The sequence below is a fragment of the Diadema antillarum genome, unplaced genomic scaffold (genome assembly GCF_040938485.1).
Source record: "Diadema antillarum isolate AM-2024a unplaced genomic scaffold, OU_Dant_1.0 scf00000226, whole genome shotgun sequence".
Taxonomy (NCBI): Eukaryota; Metazoa; Echinodermata; class Echinoidea; order Diadematoida; family Diadematidae; genus Diadema; species Diadema antillarum.
The window spans coordinates 2,843,850-2,864,019 of record NW_027271115.1 but is presented as its reverse complement, the minus strand read 5'-3'; the positions used below and the strand labels follow the sequence as shown (position 1 = coordinate 2,864,019).

The 20,170-nt window shown below is 38.4% G+C and overlaps 1 protein-coding gene across 1 annotated transcript in view; it reads left to right on the top strand.

Moving 5' to 3' along the window:
* LOC139724744 (small G protein signaling modulator 3 homolog) overlaps nucleotides 1–20,170 on the top strand; it is a 103,889-nt gene that overhangs the window by 62,550 nt on the left and 21,169 nt on the right. The window contains exons 12-17 of the mRNA XM_071635867.1: nucleotides 6,990–7,121; nucleotides 8,114–8,168; nucleotides 10,059–10,189; nucleotides 11,203–11,358; nucleotides 13,221–13,384; nucleotides 15,691–15,784. Of these exons, the coding sequence (XP_071491968.1) occupies nucleotides 6,990–7,121; nucleotides 8,114–8,168; nucleotides 10,059–10,189; nucleotides 11,203–11,358; nucleotides 13,221–13,384; nucleotides 15,691–15,784 (732 nt within the window). The remainder of the gene's footprint in view (nucleotides 1–6,989; nucleotides 7,122–8,113; nucleotides 8,169–10,058; nucleotides 10,190–11,202; nucleotides 11,359–13,220; nucleotides 13,385–15,690; nucleotides 15,785–20,170) is intronic.

Sequence of the window (20,170 nt, the reverse complement as noted above, 5' to 3'; positions counted from 1 at the left end):
CTATTTCAATACTTACTTTAGACTAGGGATTTTTCCCCTGTTTCAATTTGCATCTGTTTCATGGCTTATATTTGTGATTTATTATCAAGAAAAAAAAAAGAGATTAATTGCTCAGAATGCTGGTTTCAAGTAGCAGTGCGCCATATGCATACAGATTTATCGTCATGTTTCCATCTGCCAATGATTTTGAAATTTAGGTGATCCAGCTTGAGAGGTACTTGTCTCTATTTGCTTAGTGTTGCTGGGCCTCAAATGGAAATGGGTACACTGTGTGTAATGTGAAGAATCATGTAGTAGATGTATCAACGCTGGGAGGATTGGTAAATTAGAACTTGCTTTGTGATTGGCTTGAATAAGCATCACGTAGCAGTAATCTTTTCTTCTTCTTTTTTTTTTTGGTATAATTTACATGTAGTTTTGTTGTCAGTAGTGCAGGGTCATGCACAATTAAACAAATGAAGCATGGGTCTGGGTGCAGCAGTAGAAATTGTGAGGTATTATAAACTATGGAATTGGATTGGAATTAAAGGAATGCATAATTCTAATTGTTGTCATTATCAATATCATACTTTGTTGCTGCTATTGAAATAAAAGCAGTTTAAGCAAAGATTTGTACCCTTATGGTATTTTGATGTTACATAGTATTACTTTCTTCAAATCAATTCACTCTGTTGCTAGTAATTCATATCAATGTCTTTCTTTTTTTCTGTGGACCCAGTTACAAGCTACTAGTATTCAATTTACATATAAATTCCGAATACACTATACTTTGTTAGGAAACAGTTCTTCGCATTAGATGTTTGTTATGCCTGGCATGCCTTTGCGCATGCTTTTTGGTGGTCATGAATATTAGAGTTTTTTCTCCTTCTTTTTCTTCTCCTTCCTGTATCTGGAGATATGCATTAAATGGAAAAGTAAGCGTGTCCATTATTGGGGACACTGGAAGAGAAGACATTTTTCAAATGAATCTTTAAAGGGATGGTACAGTATTGGTGGAGATTAGAATTGGGCTTTTAACTTTTTGCAAGATACCAAGAAAACACTTATGATATAGTACAGAGCATACCATTTTAAGAGGAATTCAAAGTTTATTTGATGAAAATCAAGTTTGAAATGACTGAAACATCCAAAAACAAAGTAAAACAAAGCAATCGTAATAATGTGTGGGTTCCACACTTTATTTGAATCGCTCTTTTTTGGATATCTCGGCCATTTCAAAACCAATTTTTATCAAATAAGCGTTGATAGAATTACATGCTCTTTTATATTTAATGAGAGATTTCTCATTATCTCACCAAAAAATGTTAGAAGCCTGAAATTAGGTCTCGACCAAAACTATACGATCCCTTTAAGGTAGAAGCTCTCATTAGCGAGACCTCTCAGTCTCATCAAGATGTCTCCCTTGGATGCCTTCATATCAAAGAGAGGCATTACATATACATGTGTATGACAATTTTGAGATGAGCTACCCCTGACCATGGAGGGACATCATGTTCATCTTCTGCAGTCGGCAGATATCTTCTGGATGGCCCAAAACCGGGCCGTCCCCAGCTATAAGAATGTCTGAAGGACATGGAGAGTGTTAATGACCCAGGGGGACTTTATCTGTACGCAAAGTGTTCACCAGATGGGGTAGTCATTTGAAATTGGGGTATAATGAGCCCAAATTTCTCTGCAATGTCGCCGTCCTTCCCATCATACTTTGCACAGTAGCGACCTTTGTCATATTTGAAGTGTCGTCTGGTACAATATTCCAACTCCCAGAAAGTTTTCTTTTTTGTTGTATGTATATGATAGACATATCATTCTGGTAGAATGCCTCCACAATTACATTTTACAAGTTAGACGGGGATGGTCTTCCCTTGAGTACAATAAGCCAGTTCAAAGTAACATTCTGCACTTGAGCAGATAAAGATCAACTGAGAATAACAATATGAGACACAGAATTGTAATATGAGCAATGTCATGGACAGTGCCTGGACAGTTTCTTTATATTTTCCAGTGATTTGTCATTCCTAAACATTCAAGGGAGCATGCTAGCATTTCAAAAGCAAGTAGGACTATGTATATTAAAATGGGTGATATCTACTAATCTAGTAGATTTGCAACCAGTTCGTTTCAGTGATTTAATTTTGGGGTCATTTGAATCATCCCTATTTTTAAACTGCCAATGGGTCTATGTGGTTGGACTGAGAAGTGATCTTTTCTTTATTAATTCCTCGTCTGGGAGAGCAGTTAGTGTCTTCAATCAATAGCTACTGTTGGCAGTGTATTAATTATCAATTTGATACTCTACCTCACAAGGAGTTGTAAATCTATCATTTCTATGTCCATAATAAACTGTACTTACAAGGTGGTGTAACATAACAGGGGAGATGATATAGATAACATGGGGAGACTCTGTTCTTGATAATTTAGTGTCACCTAATATGGCTCAAATTATAGTGATATACAGTGATGTGGTAGTGACTGTACATTATCAAGCAGATGGTGTGGTGCTTAGTTTGGAAACTACCTACACTGTAGCAATCAGATGGGGCTGAGTGAGAAGGATATGGAAGGCACATATTAGATGTGCCATTATTTGAGCTGCAGAAATTATCGTCTTGTACTTGTTACCTTGGCAACTCAGAATTTTACTACATATCCTACACTAGAGAAAGAGTTGATAGAACCAGTCAAATTCATCTAATCTGCACAAAAAAAAAAAAAAAAAAATGCAACAGAATCCTCTACTTTACTATGTGTTGCCAATTTGAGGATCAGGAATAAATGAAGCAATTTGTATGTAGAGGCTTTTAATAATCATACAACCAATTTAATCATTTTGTATATTACCAGAATGTGGCTCAAATTAAAGAGTATTCTTCCATATTAAAAAAAAACACTATGTAGTAATGAATAATGTAAATTATATAGCAAAAATAGACACTGTAGACTTAAAAATGGCAATTTCATAGACGTGATAGGTTAAAGAACCTGCTGGATGTGATGGGATACGAAGTTGAGAATGATTTCTTTATGAACAGTGTGTGCCAGCATTCTTTTGCTTATTGACTTACAACATCAGAACTAAGAAAACACAGACTTATGTTGTAACAATGCTTAAGTTTGAAAAAAAAAATAGCTGTTTCCACTTGGACATCAAGTATGTGCATGCTTCAAGGACAGTGTGCATTTAATCTTGTCCTCCCCCATTTTTTTTCCACCGTCTGAACGAGAATTATGATGAAAGCCTGTGGATGAGAAATATGATCTGAATTCTACTCTTCCACTGGTACCTCTCATGGAAATAAAATTTATTACATTTCCTTCTTAATGTTGGAAACTCAGTTTGTAAATGCATGGAATATGCGAGCAAATGTTCCAGATGTGGTTGTTTAGGGCAATGCAGAAGACTTCAAACATTTGGTGGACTTGTCACCAGCTAATTATAGAATTTTCTATTTGAGAGCATCTTTGGCGAGAATTATGTGGAATTGCAAATGGACTGCTAGTATTTAACTGTTACTTGTGAAGGTGTGATAAGGAAAGACGCTGTCTATCCAATTACCTCAAGGTGACCTAAAATTAATGGGGACACTTTTTGTGACAAACGTGTTCAAAAGATAAAGTGGACGACAGAATCCTGATGAAAGTCATATTTTGGATGAGCAGTGTTTGTGTGTCAGACTAGACTTATATTTCTGAATACTCATTAAAGGACAAGTTCACCTTCATAGACATGTGGGTTGAGTGAATGCAGCAATTTTAGTAGAACACATCAATGAGAGTTTGAGGAAAATCGGACAATCCGTTCAAAAGTTATGAATTTTTGAAGTTTCTGCTCAGTTACGGCTGGATGAGAAGATTACTATAGCTTGTGATGTCATATGAGTACAACTACAAAAGAAAGTATAAAGAAAATTCAAGATATTCTCGCTTTTCTCACATAATAAAAGAACACTATGACTCGACTTCTCTCTTTCAGAAGTCAGGGGAAATAATATTACCCCTAAACATAAGTCAGTAACATGTCGAAGAAATGTGCACTTTATTCAAAAAGTCAAGTTTTGTGAAATTCTCTTTTTATTTTCTTTATATTGTGACATTAATGTGACATCATACACTGTAGTAGTCTTCTCCTCCAGCAGTGATTGCACAGATACTTTAAAAATTCATAACTTTTGAACGGATTGTCGGATTTTCCCCAAGCTTTCACTGATGTGTTCTACTAATATTGTTGCCTTCACTCAATCCACATGTATATGAAGGCGAACTTGTCCTTTAATTATCAAATGTAGCATTTTCTAGCATGTTTGCTGCAAAGTGCAATACTCCCTTCTGAAAATAGCTGTGGAGATGAGGGGGCTGATGATTTTTTTTTTTACAATTGTACATGACTTTCATGACCAATAACCTTGATAGGGACATCAAGGTTTTCTCATTTTTTTGTTTTCTTTGTCTCCGTCATTTCATCTTCACACTTTTATCTCTCACCTGGACGCATATCTTTCTCACAGAAATATGAGGTGTGTAAACTTCCATTGGCATGGTCTGTTTAAGTTTTATTTCCCACCCTATTCCCCGTCCTTTGTCCCATCTCCCCTCCCAAATCCCCTTAACCTGCTGTTCATCCAGTCTCAAATAGTAAGAGTGGTCCAAAGGCATCCCCTTCGCAAAAAAACAAAAACAAAAACACCAAAACAAAACCTCCCCCTTAATAAAAAAATAACAAACTAACAAACAAAGAAGGAAGAGCATTACCATTGTCATTTTACCCATGTATGCCAAACATCGTCATGTTAAAATGCCTGCCATGGATGATATTAGTGATCTCATTCATTCATCTTCAGATCTTCATAAGATTTCATTCATATCTCATCTTTTTTAAAGGTACATAGTATTCACTCATTTAGTGCATAGTACCCCTTTTGGTGTTGTAGATCAGATGTGTAGTTGCTTTTAGCTTCTTCTTTTTTTTTTTCAATAGCTCAGTATACATGTAATAGCTCAATAGAATGACATCATGCTTCTTCAACATGTCATATACTGGTATCATGTCAGTGTTGTGTAAAAACAAATATTGTTCAGATTATATTTCCACTTCCAGTGAGAAAGAAGCTATCATATTTTGCTTTCCAAGTATTTCATTTTCCTTGGTGAATACATTCTGTGGTTTGTATTTATGTTACAAGCCATGTATTTTTTTAATGTTAATCATGGACAATAAACCTGTGTACAGTTATCAATGATTAAAGGAAAAAAAAAAAGATGTTCTATAGACAAGAGACACATATCCATATTGTAGCTATTCACCAAAGCCAACAGTGTAGAGTCAAGACAAAGAGAAAGATGCAGAAATATGTTGTGTGCTAACACATACACACACACAGACAGATAGATAGATATACATCTCTGCGTATACTCAGAGTTGCTACAGAGGGCAACATAATTATAGAGACCAACCCTGTGCATGCTCGATGGTACGTACCTGCATTTTGCCAAGACCTGAGTAACCAGGCTGTGGCTGATTTAGATATGACGTGGTATTCAAGCTGTAGGAGTGGTTTGGTAGAATGTGTTTACGCACTTAGTGTTGGCTTCTGAATGCTTGTTGTTTTCCATCACTCTGTGTTGTAATCATGACGCGCTCATGTAGTAGTTCTCTCCCATTGTAGAATGAGCAATGGAATATGGCTTCAATCCAGCTCATCATATTTTATAGCATGCCAGAATATCCTTTGGATACTTACAAATGTATACTTGATCATCAGATAATATCATCACTTATGATTTTTTGTTCTTTTTTCCAATTCTTTATATCATCTTTATATATGTGTATTACAAATATGTGTTTTCTGATTCAGTTTTAATTGAATGTTGATTCATTTGACAGGCAACTCTTCTAGATGGCTAGTCTTTTGTAAAGGGAACACAGATACATGTACTGTATATACTTTGTATTTACAAACAGAAATCACTGATGTTCAGCAGGCTTCGTTGTTTGAATTATGGCACAGTCTTTCTCATTACCTTATCAAATGATATGCTGTGCCTACAAATCTCTTTTATATCAATCAGTTCTGAAAAAACAACAACACCTAAATAAAAATGTAATGCATGTTAATGTCATACCAATTACCCACATACAGGACAGTTAGGAATTGTGGCATATGTTTACCTGTATATACTTTGTATCAGTGCATTTTGCAAGATGCAACACTGCAAGTAGAATAACATGCTAGAAGAGTTCAAGATAGAATATAAAAGATATACCTGAAAAGGAGATCTATAAAGATGAAAATATGACTTTCTTAATGACTGCCTATGCAAAAGTTAATTAACAAAAAAAAAATGAAGGGTAGTGGGTTCACTTTGCACTTTGGAACTCAATGCTTGCTGTCATTGCTGGAACGATGATGATCCGTAAATCTGTTATATTTTTCAGTAGCTTTTTTTTTCTCTCAGATAGCCATTATTCCTGTTGATAGATGTTCAGTCCCATCTCATCAAAGATGTGATTAAAATGGATGTATATCCACATCATGCTGTGGTATTATTGGCAAAAAGGAAAATGTATTTGGTGCTTACAACAGCATAATCATTGATCCTGAATGTGGTCATTTTTATATCATCTTTTTCCATTTTGATTATAAGTTGTGTTAGGTTTAATAGTAAATTGTAATTACATTTATGAACAAGAATTCCTTGAACACATAATGTTAGGACCTATTCATACTAAAGTTGATTATGTAGGAGATGAATAAAAGTGGTGTAACTATAAGAGTTTCATCGCAGATCATTTGGAATTTTGAGGAAAGTGCTTCAGTTCTGAGACTTCATGTTACTAATGATTATAATTATGTCAGTAGTAGGAAGTTAAAACCCACCCGCTTGTGTTATAGTCTGGACTTTTGCAACTTACGAAAGACAAATGAAACCAAATTTGTGTGCACAGAAGTAATTCTCATCTGTCTTTTCCTCTTGATGCCATCACCACTCTCTAGATTGGCATGAAACATTCCGCCTCACTGACGGACATCATAGTGGACACGCACAGACGCAAGCACCTGGCATATCTCATGGCCGAGCAGGGCGCCATCGTCAACCCGGACTCTGCAGGCAACCTACCGAAACAGGCAAGTGGACGTGCAAATCTTGTGCCCTGGCTACGTCCTTTGTGGGACTCTGATACTGTACACATGACCTCAATGTCATTTTTCAGCACAGTGCTAACTCATGTGATCACACAAACTACATCCATACTGCCAATCAGCAATTATTGTGTCAACTGTGCATCTGACATAATATTTGTGGAATTGGTTTTAAAATGTAAACGTCCTGACAAGATGTAAAATGCCTGTGTTTACAGTGTGTTTCTTTGGATTTATCATTTTTAGACATTAATGGGAGACAGTGTAAACGTTTCAGCCAAAATGCATCCACATTGATTGGATTTGGGTTCAAATTAAGCAAGGAAAATCACTCCTGAAGAGTACTGTAAAGTGAGGAATGTTCGCGTGCATTTTAATTTCGCGAATTTCGCGAGCGCCAAGATTCGCGAAATTAAAATGCACATGAAATTTCTTATCTACACTATATGCATTGAACGCAAGTGGCAATTCGCGAAAATTTCTTGCCACGAAAAATGCCGTCGGCTCCAATTCGCGAAAATTTCGTGCCGCGGATATATCATGTTTTACAGTATGCTGCATTGAATATCATGGCAGTTCCCAATTATTCGGTGAGCACTCAATTATTGAAAGCACTCACTTAGAAGGAGCAGATCTGTGAAAACTTTTGTACAGTTGGATATGTCATGAGGAAAATTATGACTGCAAGGGAATAGTTGGAATGTGACTTCTTGTAGGATTTTTCTCCGTCTTTCAAAAAGACGAAAGAAGAAGAAAGTTGGACAATTACTCATTTCAAGGGCAATCAAATTATTACTGCAGTTGTTTTAATCTCCTTCTGGTCAGCTGAAACTTTGCGAAAGAATGTGCAAATACTTTTGATGTACTTGTGTTGTTACTATAAATTTATCTAAATTTGTATTATTATCATATGAATGGCCAGAATTTTCATAAATAAGATTGAAGATTTTCAGACATTTCTTTCTCTCCCTGTACAGCAAGTGAACAAGAGACAGCTTCAAAGAAGAAAATCTCTCATGGGATCGCTCTTTCGTAAGTATCTACAAGAAAAATTGCTATCATTCACTTAATTCAAATAGATTTGCAAGTTCTGCATGATAAGACCGTGTTCTATGGCCAGACATGTTTTGGAAATCAAATGATATTTATTGTTGGTTCTGCTGATATTCTGGCAGGTAAAATGGAATGAAAATACTGCATTGAAAACTGCACATCAGAAATAAAATGTGTGTGCAGTAGGACGTGGAAACGATTGGAATGAAAAGTATTGAGAAACTGTTAAACAAAAAAGAACACCCCTCATACTTTTCCTAGTTAAAAGTTTGCTTCAAGTGTGCAATATGAACTGCCACTCCACTGCCACCCTCACCCCCCACTCAGATGAGAACCATGCCGTCAATCCCTCGTTTGAAGCGAGTCCCCAACTGGTGTTACCCAAAGTGGGGTGCGTATATTTGTCGTTTGGGAGTTGGGAGTCGAAGTACTTGTCCATTGCAAATAAACTTTCTGCTCAGGCGTGACAAACCTGGAGGCCAAGCCAGGGTTTGATGACTCCAGCAGCTGTCGTATTACGTAAGAGCATGATAAGGATATCTGCCTGTGGTAGACCATTCAAAGTGAACTCAATTTTCTCTATCCTTTTTAAAGTTTTCAATTTTATATTCTATTGAGAAATTCTATGGTCATCCATTTTACATTTCGAACGAAAAAAATTGACCCGTAAATAACGAAAATACAGGAATAAGAAGGAGAGCATTGCCAGTTTGCCGGTGCTATTTGGCAGTGAGTTACAACGGGGAGGTGAGACTACTCCCTGGTTCTGACTGGATCGTTGAGAAAGCAGCTGTCGTATTACGTAAGAGCATGATAAGGATATCTGCCTGTGGCAGACCATTCAAAGTGAACTCAATTTTCTCTATATCTCTTTTATATTCTATTGAGAAATTCTATGGTCATCCATTTTACATTTCGAACGAAAAAAATCGACCCGTAAATAACGAAAATACAGGAATAAGAAGGAGAGCATTGCCAGTTTGCCGGTGCTGACAATGTGCTATTTGGCAGTGAGTTACAACGGGGAGGTGAGACTACCTCCCTGGTTACAATCAGCCTGCTGACTGGATCATTGAGAAAGAGAGAGAGAGGGAGAGAGAGAGAGAGAGAGAGAGGGAGAGCGAGGGGGAGAGAGGGAGGGAGAGGGGGGAGAGATGGGGGAGGGAGAAGGGGAGAGCACAATAGTTCCGGTCACTACAGTACAGGCATGCTCTGTCTGCATACGCTGAATGTCTACACTCACACACACACACGTACACACACACACGCACCATGGAGCTACATGGCCCATGCCAAAACCAAAACAATCTCCTCCTCTCGCGGTGCCCCCCCCCCCCCCCCTCCTGTGGCGCTGTGGTGATGACTGATGCTTAGATTAGGCCAGGGTCAAGAAACAGGTGTTTTATATCTTTGACTTTAAGTCATTGATTGCCAAGATATGCACTGGCATTATTTACTGGGGTGTAGCCTCTTCAAACGAGAGATTTGCGTCATGCAAAAAAAACACACACACAAAAAAAAAACAAAGCAATATCCACCTTCCATGTCATTAAGCTTTGTTTTGGCAAGTTTTTTGCATAGATTCTGAAGTTTGACAAGACCCTAGGTAAACGACAGTACTATATTGAAATGACTTTGGAGAAAGAAAAAAAGAAGAGATGTCTTGAACCAGTTCAAGGACTGTTCCATCAGGTATTGATTAGTTTATATCCCATTTACAATCAATATCAACCACATTCATATTGTGATGTTTTAATGCAAAATGGTCCGTAAAGATATCTTGCTGTATCAGATGAATGTGTTTGAAAAGTTATATTTAATGTTTTCTGTCTCTACATCATTTGTTTGTTTATTTTTTTTTTTTTGCAGCAAGTCAAGATGACAAGATGGACCTAAAGGCCAAGAACATCAGGCAGACAGAGCTGGTGTCTGACCTCCGAGAAGCCATCCAGCAGATCGGCAGACATTTCCAGGCCATCGACCCAAAGAATGCCAAAATTGTAAGTCTAGATGGTCTTCAATCAAGACCTTGCAGTAATTTGAAGCGAAACATTCAACCCCCTCCCAAAGCCTCGCCTCACTATTAAATTGCACTTACGTCATGCTTCACACATTTCAGTCTTTTAGCCTAGTTGGTCATCAAACTAATGAATCACTGGTTGTTCTTTATATTTTGGCTAAGCAATGTAATTGTGGTTGAAGGACTGTCAAAATTTTGATTGGGCATGGATGTTGAGATTTCAGTTTGAGAAAACTTGTATCAGCCCTGAAAACATCTCATCTGTAATGATGCAGACAACCATGCAGAGCATTAGCTAATAGAGTCGTCAAATCTTTTTTCTCTGAACTGAATTTAACTTTGAGCACAAGAAGTTGGAAAGATCTTGCCTTTTGTGACCATTATGAAAGAGTGCAATTTGACTTTCTTCTCAGTTGGATGTGCAATGCAATGATGAAGCCGATGACCAACATGGAGATTTCAACCACTGAAGATATGTTTTTGAGTAATGGATCACATTAGAAAAGTGAGAATTTGCATCACCACATTGACCAACTAGAGAGCCAAGTGATCATAAATTTGATGGTTAGCCATTTTTAGCAAGTAATAGATTACAGTTTATGCCATATTTATATATATATCGAGCAAGTCAAATCTTTTCATGAATCCGGACTGCCCAACACTTTTGCGAGTGGTTAAATTCACGATTGTGGAGTGCAGTAATGAACAGAGAAATGTAAGTGTTCATATTGCATTTATGATGGGATCAGAGTTAATATTTAGGTGGGATCTTAAATTTGCAAATAGCACCTGACTCGCAAGATTTGCCAAAACAAAAATCACATGAAATATATGGCGTATACGGTATTTTCCTGGCAGCAGTATCATTGGCTCATGAAACTGCAATGTCCTTCATCTTGTTAATGTGTATAATTCTGTTGATGTATATCATCCTGTTCATGCGTTTGTACCCACATGGGTCCGTGTCTTGTTTTGTTGTATGCTGTTTTGTAGAGTTTGATTCCGGATTACTCGTTGGAGAGCCACCAGAAGGACCACGAGCAGTTTGTCAACATCACGAGGACGAGAAAGAGGAGGGCCAAGGCCCTGCTGGACTTTGAGAGACACGATGACGACGAGCTGGGATTCAGGAAAAACGATATCATCACAGTGAGTGGAACCAAAGTGAAGCTCATAAAAGATTTACATTTTTTACAATTTCCATGATGTCTGCTAAAAAGAAATTTTGATGTTTGGACTACCAGGACAGAAGGAGAATCTTACACATATTTCAGTTTGGCTGAGAAGCAATTTGGTCAATACTTGTGATTATTAAACACATCATCATCGTAGGTGGAATTGGAAGTGGAGCTGATTAAATCAAAATTCCTTCCATTCCCACTTTGTCTGGTAGAAACAAAGTTAGATGTTTGGAAAACCATTGGGGGAAGAAGAATCAATTTTTGTGTGGCTGAGATGCATTTTCGTTCTCATATTGAATCACTACAGATACTTTTTAGGTCTCAGTTAACCTTAAATTGCTACCAAATGCACGTAGTCAGCTTTGCGATGAATTGGCCATATTTTGCCCTGAATATGTGATGAGAGAACTACCCAAACATTCATGACTTTATTGACCTGTTTGGTAAAGAAAGTGGGAATCTTGAAAGGTTTGGGAAATTCTGCAGCTGTGCATGCAATTCCTTTCAAGAGTATTGAAAGGAAAAGTGTTTTTTGCACCTGGGATGATTAAATTCACATTCGAGTATGCAGGAATGTATGTCAACAGGTGGACGATAATTTCAATGCAAATTTTGTGGTATGAACTGGTTGCTATAAACAAAGAACCAGACAGCTCATTTCAATGCAAATTTTGTGGTGGGGGGGGGGGGGGGGGGGTGTTGGTATTTCTCCCAGCATTTTGTTGGATATTGTTTTTCTGACAGACTGTTATAAGCTACTGAAATCCTTGCATCTGATTGGCTGAGAGCAAATTCATGCCCCCTGAACTTGTTGTTGTAAACAAAGAGTTTTGCCCTCAAACAACCTATGCCCTGTTTTACACACTGAATAAGTTTGCTGTGAATACTTATGTTCTGGGCATGATTGATATCAATTGTGCTATTAAAGTCAGCTTCTTTTTATTTGTTTTTCTTGCATGGTACTAGACCCTCACACAATTGAAAAGCATAAGGTCAGAATCAGTAAAGGCAGTGAAATATTACAAAGTAACTACTCTCCTCTCAAAAGTCTTTTGTGGTTCCTTCAGCCTTGATTTCAGTGCAGAGCAATAGGCAAAAATTCTCTATTTCTTTCGCACATCAATTTTACCTTTCCCAATTTTCTCTTGTACAAAATAAAGTGGAGATGCCCTTTAAAAATTCACTTCACTTTCTCTTGCATTTTATAGTAGTAGCCATCTGATATAAACCTATCCATTCAGGGGAGTGTGTCATGTATGCAAATTGTATGTACAACATGAGAACGAAAGGTTTTCCCATGTATCCAAAAAGCTTTCCCAAACTTGTTCTTGCATGTGATGAGGTAGTCAATGCTGATATAATCAGACTTATGCAGCAAAGTAGGTATCCATGACAAAAACATCATGAAACTTTTGAACACCCTTAAAAACCCTCATATTCTGTCAAATGCCTTATGAAAATGGCAGGTGACATTAGAAATCATTTGTAAAATTAATTGCATGTCAAGAAATGATGATCCAGTAGTGAACAGATAACAAAAGACTTACCAGATTTCCTACAACTGCAGGAGGCTCCCTTAAAAAAAAAAAGCAATAATTGTACAGTGTATGTATATACATATGTATGTCAGTATTTGTCACATTCCGACAAGAGGAATATTAAAGCCTGACTTTACTTTTGAATTGTTTGTGCCTATTGAAATGCATGTACCAGTTGCTCTTCTAAACCACCCCAGTTTGGTTGTGGGATTGTTGGTAGACTTGTTAAAAATATTGTCCCATTTTCATTAAAAAAAAAGATAATCATTGTTTGTTGTTGTTTTTCTGACAGATTATCTCTCAGAAAGATGAGCACTGCTGGGTTGGGGAGCTGAATGGTCTGAGGGGTTGGTTCCCAGCGAAGTTTGTAGAGATCCTTGATGAGCGGAGTAAGCAGTACACCATGGCTGGAGATGACTCTGTCACGGAAACCATCACAGACCTTGTCAGAGGATCGTAAGTCTTCTTACCTGGTCTTCGTACACCATATCACTATTACAAAAGCAGAAATTCTTGATATACTGTTCACTGGTATGGACCTTTTTGGTTTGAAGACACTGTAACTTATGTTGGTCATAACTGGGGTCCTTCCAAAATAAGAAGGAAAGGTGATTCAGTGGGCTATGCAATGAGTCAGTAACATTGCTATGTTATTGCATAAATCAATTGTTGTATAGGCATACTGAAGCACCCCAGGTATGGCTGAACTAGACATTAACACTGAAAAAAAAACCCACAAAAACACACACACACACACACACACAAAACCAACAACAACAACAAAAAAACAAAACCACCAGCACCCTAGCCAAACAGGTCTATACAGCAGGTCAAACAAGCAGAAGTAGGGTGCCAGCAAGCAACTGTTTATCTATTCATTCATTCATTCATTCATTCTACTAATTCAATAAATCATTTGTTCATTCATCTAGTCTCAATCAATCCATGTAGAATCATGCACAGTCATGGCAAGTAGCAATGCTTGCAGTTACTGTGGCAACAAGTAGAATACTCAAGGCTGTTTAATTGTTGTTGTCTAGCTTTTGTCATGGTAACTGCAATTGTTTGAGATTTCCATTGTTGCCAAGCACTTTGAGGAAATGAGGCCCATCAGAGTTATGAGCCCAAGGAAGGGCAGGCGGAAATATCTGGTGGAAATATCTGGTTTCACTGAGGAAAACAACAACAGTAACAACAAAACACCTCAGGGGTATTTTTTGTTCCAAAGTTTGCATCATGCTTAACATCATCGCTGTTGGCCAATCGCAAAGAAGAAAAAGAAAGGAGGATTATGGTCAGGATATTGGGAGTTGAAACATAAAAGTGACGGGGACCCATGAGAAGATAAGAAAGCCACATGTCAAGCCCGGTTTCATCAACCCCTAATTTCACGGTTCCTGGCCCACTTTTCTTGTCAGTTCATGAGGAGAGTAAGTGTCTGGTTTGGCCAACGATACCTTCCTCCCGCATGGCACCCACGAATCATATTAGATTAATGTATTGTGTGTCTGTGGAGAATGGCTGGAGGGTGTGTGGGGGGGGGGGGGGGGGGAGTGGGGGGGGGGGGGGGGAGGGGGGAGGAGGGGAGGGATGATGATGGAGGGGTGGGATAGTGGTATGTCTGTGTATGCCTGTGTGGCTTTCTGAGCCAGCATGTTTGCGTTGGTGTTGACGGGGATAACGATAATGTTATGCTTTTCTGGGATCCTGGGTTCGTGGAAAGAGATTATCCAGCCTGGTCCTGTGGGATGTGGCCTGCACATGACCCTGCTTTCATGGCAGACAAGGATTAATAGATGATTTCTTTTTGTTCAGTCTGCTGTGAGATAAGTAAAAAAAAAAAAATGGTTTGACATAAATCTAGGAACAGTGCAGACTTCGTGGAAGCCTGTAAATCCTATTTGACCCCATAAGAAAACAAAGGCCACATGCTTTGTGCTTGAGTCATGTTAAAGTGAGTCATGTTAAAGTGAGAAAAAACAACGACAAAAAACAACAACATGGCAGCCAACGCACTATAACCTTTGACATGCATGGTGGTTTAATTTTAGAAGTAAGACATCCAAGATTTGGACAGGACATCACTTAATTGGTTATCTGACAATTAATTTAAAGAAGTGATTTTTATCAAAATTTGAGATAAAAGATCTCGTCACCCCAGCAATGCAATAATGAACTAATCAGCTCATTTATGTACTCATTCATATTTAATGAAGTAGTTATCTATACAGATTGTTGTAAAGTTATTTGCTTGTCATTTCATGTCTCCTCTGCAATAGTTGAGTGGTGTATTTTCATTGATAATGAATGGTTGTCATAACTAAAGCACTTTCTTTTCCAACCAGCTTTGTATTTTATTTTCTGTAATTCAATGCATTCACCAAAGAAGTAAAAACAACAAAAACAGTTAAACATGAACCAGAGGTGCAGTTCTGGCGTATATGTGTCTTTACATTTTGTCATGGCAGTTGCTTTGTCAATCAGAATACTGTAAAACAAGGAATTTTCGCGTGCATTTTAATTTCGCGAATTTCGCGAGCGCCAAGATTCGCGAAATTAAAATGCACGCGAAATATCTTATCTACTCTATATGTATTGAACGCAAGTGGCAATTCGCGAAAATTTCTTGCCACGAAAAAGGCCGTGGGCTCCAATTCGCGAAAATTTCGTACCGCGAATATATCATGTTTTACAGTGTAGTTTTGATGTTTTTGATATACCTTTTCAAAATATAATGGCAGTATGTATCTTTCCCCACACAGGTTATGTCCAGCTTTGAAGTCACTGTTTGAACATGGCCTGAAGCAGCCCACCATTTTGGGAACAACGTACCATCCGTGGCATTTCATCGAGGAGGTAAGCAAAGTCTGTTAACCTTCCTTGTAGACTTTTGGTCAATGATTAAACATGCTGCAGAAAGCTGTAGACTTGAAAAATCCGTAGTTGTGCCTTTTCCTCAAACTACAGTCAGACCTGTCTTCGTTGACTGCTCAAGGGAAACACAAAATGTGGTCATTATAGACAAGTTAAAGGAGGTAGCTATTGCGATATGTGACCCTGCATCACAAAACAAACAAAAAGTCGCCAGACATGAATTTTTAGTTAAGTCCATATTCTGAAAGAGCAGACTTTAAGCTTTAAAATGATGTATAACTCAAATCAAATGGACTCTCCTAACCAATCTAAATATTGGAAAGAAAGCACAAACTCAGGAAAAGTGTGAACTGAGAAAAGAGGCTCTGAAGTACAGTTTCTATTCAAGCGCTTAATCTTTACCAAACCATGCTGGCTGTGCGTTGAATGGGACAAAAAAATAGGAAGTAAACCACCAGAGTAACAACAATGAAGGGATTATCAGATTAAACTGAAATTAAGCATGCCTCATTAACACATTCTGTCCATAATTAATGCTAACTTTCAAAGCAGTAGCGCTATCCTTTCAAAAGTTATTAGAGTTGAAAGTAAGAGTGTGTACAAGGTTTTTCAGAAATGAAAAAGGGACTCTAAAGACACACCTAATCACACTATTCTACCAAAAATGTTCGAGATAGACTGCTAAAAAACACACTTTCCCGCCCGTTTTATGACCCCTAATTTCAGCATACTGTAAAAGAAGACTTGCTCTTTCAGAAAATATGAAAAAGTCAAGATCGGCTAGGTTAACCCATTCCACTGATTTTTAGTGAGGACTCGCTCAAAATCAGTGTGTGCGACTTTTTGTTCGTTTTGTGATGCACGGTCACATATAATGTCCAATATGATAACAAGTACACCACAATACCCTCAATTAAAAACGAGAGAATGACAAGATATCACATCCCCTAGAGGCTGCTATCTCAGCTAAGCAAACTGCCTATTGATGGTTGTCTCCTCCACCTGTACCATAATGTGTGTTCTTGCATACACAGAATTATATTTATTTCCTTTACGTACTCTTTTAGGTATTCTTATTTATATGTTAATGAGAATGTTGTTGATTTTTCATAATGATTCCATGTATTTAAGTGGAGAAATGTAAAACCTGAAACTGGAACTGAAGGAAGCGTTAGCTAGTCGCCCTGTCCCTCTGAAGGATCACCCATTACCTTTAACCGGTTAAGGACGAGTCCCGAGTATATTCGGGCAAGTGTCTATGGGAAGTGTGTGTTGTGGCAAAGTCAGCCCGTCCTCAACAGGTAAAGGACTCTGAAACTAGAGTAAAGCTACGTGTAGTAGCTATAGACAAGATTCAATGGTATCTGCTTTATGCAATGTCCAAAATAGTTATAGTACTCTGCCGCTGTGCTCTGAGTGGCCACTGCTGAGTGGCTATTTCAGTCATCCAGGGGGAAACCAAATCCTTGGTCACTTGTCACGTTAGGCAGGTGGTCACTATGCAAAGGATCTAAACAACACACTTTCTTCCTATGTGGTGGCAACGTAGAGGTGGTCCTTACAGATACATGTAGGTACAGTACTCTCCGCATAATCGGGGAGGCTCGAGCAGAGCGTTTCTTACCCGATTAAGCGGAGTACCCGATCAACAGAAGAACACGTCTTATTCACAATTGACACACAATGTGTATGTACATGCATTGTACACTGCACCAAACACCTACACTGTATACTTAACACCGTGCTTGCATTTGACCATAGACTCCTCGCTAACACGCAGGCGTTTTCTGAAATTAACATATCTCTGCGTGCACTAGTCACATACAGAACGTCGGGTTACTTTTCGAGAAGTGACTGGGGAAAAGCAAAATTATGGAGTTGGTGCATGGCCTGATTTTCGTTGCAAACTTCTCGTATATTGTGAATGTTGTTGCGGAGTAAGGGAGGAGCGCAAGTGTGTTCAACTCCTGTCTGTCTATGCAATTGTGAGTGCCAGCTACATGTGTAATGTTCGTTTACGTGTGGCAAGTCGGCACTGGTGCATGTGTTTTCATGTTTAATTACTCCCCAAATGATCGGTCTTCTTTGCAAATTAAGCAGAGAATGCGATTAGCCGTGGAAAATTTGACATTCATGATTTCTTCAAGTGTTATATCTGCGATAAAATGTGGGTAGAAATTAGATTAGAAGAAAATTATTTACCCATTTATGCGGAGAGGCAACCCGATTATCAGGTAATTTTAATGTGCATTGGAACTGATTTTGACATTACTACCCAATTAAACGGAGTGCCCATTTAAGCAATACCCGATTACGCGGAGAGTACTGTACACATAGTCCCTAGAGGGGATTTGATAGTAAATCAATATCTTAGCAAGCTGTATCAGATAATAACTGCCCTCAGTGAAATCTTATATCAAGTGCATAGCTGCACTCTAAACTCACAAAATAACTAAAAAAATGGGAGTCCGAGGTGGCAGAGTGACCTGCTGTCCACAAGGCTTTCAGCTAAAAAATGTCGTGGTGCCACCTTGCTGCAAAATTACTAAAAGAGCGCCATCTCTGTTGGATGTGCACACAGGTATTCACTGCCAATGAAGGTGTTAAATGCTGATACTCCAGCAAACAGGAAAGCACTGCCATGCTTACTTAGTGTCTTTCGGAGTTTATAGTCGTGGCAAGCCGCCAAGGCCAGGTAACACTTCCAAGAAAACAGGGCTGATGATTGCTTGCCAGACAAATGAGATCATACCAGTCAAATTGGATCATTCCAGTCAACATAGTGTGGGCTTAGCTGGAGGAATCTGGCTTTTTTATCACAAGTTAGATACAGCAAATACTACTTTAATAGCTCTAATGAACCCATAGAAAGTCCCAAGCTGCCCACATTTAGAACTCACAGACACACATCTATAACACTATTCTTAACAGAAAAAAGTTCCAATGGAGGCGTTTTTGCCTTGGTCAATATAAGCCTCTAGCTATGACCGTAATTCCGAATACCTGTGGAATGTGGTTTTATGCTATCACAGCGAAGATGAGATATGCTGTATTCTAGTAATTTTGTATTTAGAATTATGATATTTGCGCCTAAAGATGGTTGTTTTAGTACTTTCAAACTTGTCAAACTGTCACGTTTTAAGATATGTCTCTGTGTGTTGAGAGAGAAATTAGGAACTGTAGAAAGAGTTGCCCAACTGACATACAGTTTAAATCCAACAGTCATGAATGGATATCTGGTGTTTGTTTGTTTGGTTTGTTTTTTTTAGGCAGTCATGACATATAGCCAGGTAATCCAGTACAAGTGTAGCAGTGGTGTCACACACAGTGCACAGAGGAGTGAAATTTCAATAAGTTGTTTTGGGCTTTTTGATTTCTAACTGTTTTTTTTTTTGTTTATAATCTTGAAAGAAATCAAGCAAACACGAGTCTCCTGTTGCAGTGCAGTAGAAAAGGGAGCTTTAGATTTTGGCGAGGCAGATGTTTAGAGGAAAACACCTGTTCTACACATGTGCAAAATTCCTTATCAAAATCGATCTCGCGTCGTCTGAGATTTCACAGTCAGTTACATATTGTATGGGCAATTTTAGCATCCGCTCAAATTCATGATGCAGAGATCTCCTTGATGCAATGATCATAATCATGTGAGGGTGCCATTTTACTTTGTATAGGCTATATTCTCATGTAATCTAAAGCTGCTTTGCAACATGATGCCTGGAGAGAGAACAGCCAACGCGAATGTCGTCTGGGCGTCCACTTCGCAAATCTAAAGCTTTCTAATATCATAGCAACAGCACTATTAGTAGAAGTGCACCTTATTGTTGTTGTCGTTATTATCATATTCTTGTGTCAATATGTCAAGGATCTCTGTGAGGAGGAAAATGCATTCAGGGTAGTGAGTTTGCACTGACTCGTAAGAAAGGAACAACAAGCAGTAGATGGGTTCACTGAGAGAACAGGATGTGTGCTAGTGGGAGGATGGAGGTATATAGGAGATAGCAAAGTTCCAGTGACGAGGAAAAATTTCCTAGAGTCTAGAACCCTTCCCCCAGTCTCCAGAGTACCATCCCCACGTACAAGTGACCTTTGCAGTGTCTAGAGGTTCCTTTGCAGCACTCAGCGTCTACTCAGTCGAAGCAGGCCGTAAATGTCAGACTGTCATTTGACAATAGATCGCAGCGTTGGATGATTAGACCCATGATCAAGATTAAGACACACACAATTTTAGCAGTGACTGATTGCATTTGATCCTTGACATAGGTTGTTGAATGTTGGTAAATGTTTACTTCATTTCTTGCTGGAGCCAGACACAAGGTCTTCAGTGTCTTGTTCTACCCATCCCCTACCTTATGCTCGAAAATCAAGAGA